At 48.3% G+C, this 7,286-nt stretch overlaps 1 protein-coding gene across 1 annotated transcript; it reads left to right on the top strand.

Moving 5' to 3' along the window:
* The first annotated feature begins 230 nt into the window (after positions 1 to 230).
* LOC125523223 (xyloglucan O-acetyltransferase 2-like) lies at positions 231 to 2,328 on the top strand. The gene is made up of 2 exons (XM_048688275.2): positions 231 to 657; positions 1,016 to 2,328. Exons 1-2 carry the CDS (start codon positions 369 to 371, stop codon positions 2,086 to 2,088), a joined length of 1,362 nt encoding a protein of 453 aa, XP_048544232.1. The 5' UTR covers positions 231 to 368; the 3' UTR covers positions 2,089 to 2,328.
* The last annotated feature ends 4,958 nt before the right edge of the window (positions 2,329 to 7,286 follow it).

Raw genomic sequence — 7,286 nt, 5'->3', positions numbered from 1 at the left:
TGTTTTGTGCAAAAATTAAGTAAGCTGAATGCCACCACTCACTAACAGGTGGGGCCATACACCCTGATACGTCCGCATGCGTATTTTGTGACCATATTTGCACGCGATGTCAAGTTAGATGACCACAAATCCGTATTTTTAAAATTGTAGCATCAAAATGAACATTGAACGCAAGTTCTATGACTTACGGTGATATTACCTCGTAGAAAAACATTCTTTTCTGTCCAGTAGAAAAAACATTTGTGTTCCCAAGGAAAGGAAGGAAGGATTCCCATCTCCCTCGATCCCCTTTCCTCTTGACTCGTGCCCCGCCCCGTCCGCCATGGCTGCCTCCCCCCGTGCACGAACATAGCTCCCCCCGCGCAGCCATGGGCACCAATTTCCCGCAGAGCCACCACCTCCAGACCACCCACTTGTCGCTCCCCAGGAAGCAATTCCTCTCCTACGTCCTCTACGCCCTCCTCCCCCTCGCGCTCCTCCACTACCTGCTCTTCAACCCGCTGGCCGCGCCCAAGCCGCCGCTCCTGGCGCAGCCGCAGGCGCGCGAGGCGGCGCCGTCCCAGCACAGGCACGCGCCCGTCAATGCGCTTGAGGAGCAGCTGCCCCCGCCCCCTCCCGCTCCCGGCCGAGGGGGCGAAGCATTGGGGGAAACTCAAGGTACGGTGTTAGGTTTTCCATTTGATTTCTCCTAGTGGTCCTCGCAATGTGCTGTGTGGATCTGCCTCTGGCCGATTTAGCTCGTCAATTGAGCTTTCCCTCCAGCGGATTCCGTTTTGCTTCGATGATAAATTCCCCCCCTTTTTCTTGCCGTTTTCTGGAGTTCTAGAAGTATTTATAAAAGGCGCTCTTGATAAGCTCAATAAATAGCGGCCATGGTGGTTTTACGGTTGAAATGTGCAAGAAATGGCGTGTGATTTCACCCGCTTGTGCGGCATCTTGGGTTCCTGGGAGATTGTTTGGCGTAGTGGATAGTACTCCAGTACTAAATGTTTCCTTGTCGTGTTGGCCCGAGCAGGCGGAGACGTGTCGGCGTCAGGATCCGCGTCGCCGCCGTGCGACTACTCCGACGGCGAGTGGGTGCCGGACGCGCGCCCGCCGCTGTACGACGGCACGAGCTGCGGCACCATCAAGGACGGGCAGAACTGCATGGCGCACGGCCGCCCGGACACCGGGTACCTCCACTGGCGGTGGCGGCCACGGCGGTGCGACCTCCCCGCCTTCTCCCCGGAGGCGTTCCTCCGCTGGCTCCGCAACAGGCACCTGGCCTTCGTGGGCGACTCCATGGCGCGCAACCAGGGCGAGTCGCTGCTCTGCCTCCTCGCCTCCCGCTCCCGCCCGGACCTCGTGTACCGGGACGGCGAGGAGAACAGGTTCCGGCGCTGGGTCTTCCGGGAGCACAACGCCACCGTCTCCATCTTCTGGTCGCCGCTCCTGGTGCGGGTCGCCGAGAAGGCGGAGCACGCCGGCGTGCGGCACAACAACGTGTTCCTCGACTCGTTCGACGAGCGGTGGATGTCGCGGCTGGGCGGGATCGACGCCGCCGTGCTGTCCGTCGGGCACTGGTTCCTCATCCCCGGCGTCTACCACGACGGCGGCAGGGTCGTGGGCTGCCACGACTGCGCGGACCTCAACCGCACCGAGACGGCCTTCTTCGGCGCGTTCAAGGAGGCCGTGCGCCGCACGCTCGCCGAGGTCGCCCGGCGGCACGGCGCGGACAGCAAGCTGGTCGCGGTCACCACGTTCTCGCCGGCGCACTTCGAGGGGGACTGGGACAAGGCCGGCGCGTGCCCCAGGAGGCACCCGTACAGGGAGGACGAGAAGGGGCTGGGCTACACGGAGAAGGAGATGAGGCGGACCGTCCTGGAGGCGGTGGCCGCCCACGCCGGCGCCGGGCCCCTGCGGTTCGCGGCGCTGGACGTGACGAGGCTGGCCAACCTGCGGCCGGACGGCCACCCGGGGCCGTACATGCGCAGCGATCCGTTCGCCGGCGGGCCGGACGCGCGGGTGCAGAACGACTGCGTGCACTGGTGCATGCCCGGCCCCATCGACACGTTCAACGAGATCCTGCTGCAGACCGTCGCGGGGTGACCGCCAGTCCGCCATGATAGTGAGTCGGAGACATGTCTGATCGTGCGCCGAGTTCAGTTAATGATTCTTTTGCTCGTCGGTCAGACGATTAGGGTACGAGATAGGTCGTAATGAGAGCATCATTGGTTCCAGTCTCTGGAGAGAAGATTTGGAGACTTTGGAGTGGTGTCCTTTGCTATGATAGGTTGTAACTTTCAGAAACAGATTGCTACTAGTTATCAGGGTTGTGTTTTGCTTGCCTGGACTCTCTTTTTTCATCTAGGAGTACTATATTATTAGCCGCTGAACCAATGTCCAATCATCTTCCCTCGTTTCATTTTGGGGAAATCCTTGTACTGCAAGAGGAACAATTTCGGGGACTGATGTTTCTGAAAGTTCCAAGCAACTAGCAGAACTGGATGTTTCTGAAAGTTCAAAGCAACCAGCAGAACTGGAAATACTCCTATTTGGGAGCTGAAGTTCTACTCTGACGTGTTCTTCGGTGAGTAAATCTAGATGCGATACGTTTGTCACTACAACTACAAGAGGGGTCCTCTACTGCTGTCGTCGTACGTCGGTGGCGCTCTCTAGTCGCAGATACGTGTGGACGGACTGCGGCGAGGCATCTGATCTTGCTCTTGATCTGCACAAATTGCCAACATATTCGTGTGCTTTATTCGTCATGTGGCCTGCCGGCTTCCGGGGGAGTTGTGCCAAACCTCCTCCGCAAGGTTTGTGCTTATTTATCTGACCGCTTTTGACTTTTGCTTAGTGGCGTCCGTGTTTGGCTGTCCGACACTTTGATGCATCTCGTCCGGAAGTCCGGCTCGTGTTCGGCCTGCAGTCAGCTCATGTCATACACTTTGCATTAATTAGTCTGCGTATATATAAATTTGTCCAAAGTTATCTCTACTTTCATGACACTTATAGAAAAAAAAAATATCAACATTTACAATGTCAAATCGACATTGTTAGATTCATTATGAAATATAGTTTCATAATCCCCTATATATATATTTGGTATCGTAGACGTTAGTATTTTTTTAATATAAATTTGGTTAAATTTTGCAAAGAAATCTAAGTAGGGAATTAGGGAGTATTTAACCAAAAACTAACACAATTCATGGATCCGTGCCCACAAACTATCACTTTACGAATTTGTGCCGAAAACTATCACTTTTTTTCTAATCCTTTACTAAAAACTACCAAGTAAAGTGGTAGTTTATGGGCACGGATCCATGAATTGTGGTAGTTTTTGGTTAAATAATCGGAATTAGAAGGATACATCAATTAGCAGCAAGGTTTAATTTATTTGGTTTTTCCAAAGAAACATCAATTTAGTAAACTAATCCATTGGAAAAGTACTACTACCAGATTTATTAGGTTAATTATGCTGCTATGTTGTAATACTCCCCCGGTCCTTTTTACTCTGCATATTAGATTTGGATCAAGTCAAACTTTGCAAAGCTTGACCAAATATATATTAAAAAAATATCAATATCTACCATACCAAATATATATCTCATGAAACTACATTTCGTAATGAATTTAACAAAATTGATTTGGCATCGTAAATATTAATATTTTTTTCTATAAATTCGGTCAAAGTAAAAATACTTTGACTTCAGACAAAACTTATATGCAGGCTAAAAAGAACCGGAGGAAGTACATCGAAAAAGTACTAGCAGTAGAGGAACTGTATGTTCGTGTACCTTTAGACTTGACCCCTAGATCACGCACAAATAACGGACTCAATGGCCTGGCTCCTTGGCAGAATTAACACTATGGCAAAACACCGCGGAAGCAACCTCCTTCTCTTCATGATCTGCATAGATTCTTAGGGCCCGGCGGCTGGCAAACGGGGGCAGCGCCCGGCGGCTGGACTGCAGGAGCAACAAGACGACGAGCGGCGGCAGGAGCCCTAGCTGATGGATCGATCTTGAAAATTAGACTAACGACACAAATATCATATTCCCTCCGTTCTATAATGTAGTGCATATAGATTTTCTACAAAATCAAATTTTATAAATTTTGACCATATTTATAGAGAAAACTATTTATATCTACAATATCAAATGTATATAATATGAAAGTATGTCTTGTGATGTATCTAAGCACATGTATTTGATATTCTAGATGTATATGATTTTCTCTACAAATTTGGTCATTTTTGATAAAGTTTGATTTAAAAAAAATCTATATGCGCTATATTGAGGAACGGATGGAGTACTTGTAGGCTTTCCGGTCAAAGTGGGCAGATGGGCTACCACTTGGGCTTCGGTTAGTACGCCACGCAAGTATTGGCTTTGGGCTTAATTACTAATTAAGCAGCTATTATGAATGGTAGAGTATACTACGGCCCAGTTCTTTTGAGCATATTGTGGAGAATTTTGGTCTAGAAAATCTGGAGCCAAAAGAACTTGTTTTGACTTGAAAAATCTGGAGAGGATTCTCTAGAATCCTAGTGCAATCCAAAAACATCCAAAAAGCTTGATTTTCCCAGAATCCTGAGATTCTGGCAAGTCCCACCAGTAAAAACGTTTCAAAATAGAAGAGTACCCCTATTCCATCGCGAAATTACACCAGGAATGCCACTGCCCATCCACGCGCTGGACCAGAGGAAACGAGCGAGCGGTCGCTCGACCCCTGTTCGCATCAGGGGAAAAGGAGTCCCCAGAGCAGCAACGACTAGGGTTGCTGCGCCGCCGCCGGACCAACCTCGCCGGCCAGGCCCTTGCCGCCGCCGTCCGCCTGGCCCTTGCCGCCGCCGGCCAGGTTCCCGCCGCCGCGCGCCCGCCTTATCTCCCTCCGTCGCCCCTCTTCCTTCGCTGCTCGTCCTCCCCTTCGCCGTTTCTCCGCCAACATCGATGGCCACCGGCGCTGCACCTCGACGGCCACAAGTAGCCCACGCGAGGTGCAGACCACACCCACGGTGAGGCATCCTCTTTCCCCATCTATCTGTTCTTCTTTTTTCTTATGCTATGGATAGCTAGATTGATTTATGTTGCATAGGTAGATGGATTGATACTTGGATTTGTTAGATAGATGGATGGATTGATTGCTGATGCTGTTAGATGGATGGATGGTGCTAATTTTTTGCACCCAGATTGCTGATGCTGTTAGATGGATGGATGGATGGTGCTAATTTTTTGCACCCAGATTGCTGATGCTGTTAGATGGATGGATGGATTTGTTAGATAGATGGATGGATGGATGGATTGTTGAATACAGCTTGTTTGCCTATTTACAAAAATGAAGAACTAGAAAGAGATATCCACAAGCATAATTTTCACTAATAATTCTAGTGTTGGGCACTTGGGTATACATCAAAAATAGGTGGGGTCTATGTAGAAGCGAGTACAACACATGGAAGACATTGATCCAGCAAGCATCTGGCTTAGGAAGAGATGAGCATACACACACTATTGCAGCTACAAATGAGTGGTGGGCATTGGAGATAAAGGTATTGTTGTTCTCGTGTAATTTCTTAAATAACGAGTCATGTTGCTTCGGTTTTGATATTAACCTATGGTGCTATGTGATTACAGGCACATCCAGAAGCTGCCAAGTTTCGCTATGCTCCACTAGCGGAGGAGGAAAAAATGTCAGAGGTTTTCGATACTACTTGTGTCACAAATGAGCATGCGAGGGTGCCAACTCCCTCGTATCAAGGTGATCCCTCTCGAATCAGTTTGGAGGATGACTCAGGGTGTGATAGTCATGAAAGCCAAGTTATCCCTGTTCAAAATTGAGCCAATGGTGGGAAGAAGAGGGCGTGTCCTTATTTTTTTTCCGCCAAGTCCAAAGATGAATGACAAGTGGGCAAGTGAGAATGCTAAAAATGAGGCTTTTGTACGCATGGTGGACATCTTTGGTGCAAGAGATAAGAGGGATGTAGAGGAGATTGCAAGGGAGAAGAGGGATGCAGAGGAGAGGGCAAGGGAGAAGAGGGATGAAGAGGAAAGGGCAAGGGAGAGGAGGGATGCAGAGAAGAGAGATGTAGAGGAGAGTGTGGATCCAACAAGAGAAGAGATTAAACAAATGATGGCCATGGTGGAAGAGGATGGTGCAAAACCAGGAAGTGATGAGCATTTCTATGCTACATTTCTTTTCATGGAAAAGAAATATCGTGATGTTTTCTCCACTTTCACGGCTCATGAATCTGTTGCAAGGCTTGGATGGATAAAGAGGATGTGGGAGCTCAATAATAAGTAGAACATCTATGTTTTAATTGCTTTCTACCAGACTATTTACTTGTAATGTTGTGAGCTAACCTACTTGCTTTGGAGGTGTACTTTTGTGAACTAAGCTATTTGCTTTGGAGATGTACTGTTATCTAAACTGTGTTGTATCTATCTAATATTACACTATGTGCATGTTGTTGTGGCAGATGGATAAATCCAGAAAGAAACAAGAAGAAAAGGAATTTGAGGCGGCCATGCTTGCATTTGCTCTGGATGTGGCGTCGTCAAGTGTGACACTGCCGTACGCACCAAGAAAGTTACATCTTGTTACAGGCCTCCAGTGGGTAGAAGAGAAGGAGAAAGATGCAGAATCTTTCTATGCTATGTTCAGAATGAGGAGGTCAGTGTTTCGTACATTGCATGATCTGTTAGTTCAGAAGTATGGGCTTGAGTCAACTTCCAACATTTTATCCAAAGAAGCATTGGCACAATTTTTATGGACTGTGGGTACATGTCAGACAACTGATAATGCCGCAGATCGGTTTGCACATAGTCGTTCTGTCATTAATAAAATTTTCACGAGGTTTTGGAGTGTGTAGACCGCATGGCCGGTGATTACATAAGACCAATTGATCCAACTTTCTCTGAACCACACCCGGTACTTAGAAAAACAAAGTTTTGGCCTCACTTTCAACATGCTATTGGAGCCATTGATGGAACACACATTAAGGTGATTGTGCCAAAGGAGTTGGAGCCCCAACACAGGAATAGAAAAGCTTACACATGTGAAAATGTATGGAGCGATGCCATAGTTCGTTATGATCACTTTCCACAACCCCCCACAGGTAACATCTCGCATGTATCCATATTGTTATATACAGGATGGTATGTTGTAATTTTCTAATTTCTTTTGTTGATGTCGTACTGTAGATAAATATTATCTTGTCGACTCCGGATATCCAAACAGGGTTGGATATCTATCTCCATACAAAGGGCAACGATACCATGTACCAGATTTCCAACAACACCCACCAG

The sequence above is a fragment of the Triticum urartu genome, chromosome 7A (genome assembly GCF_056163025.1).
Source record: "Triticum urartu cultivar PI428250 chromosome 7A, HENAU_Tu73, whole genome shotgun sequence".
Lineage (NCBI taxonomy): Eukaryota > Viridiplantae > Streptophyta > Magnoliopsida > Poales > Poaceae > Triticum > Triticum urartu.
Note: the sequence above shows the minus strand (reverse complement) of the source record. Positions and strands in the feature narration are given on the sequence as shown.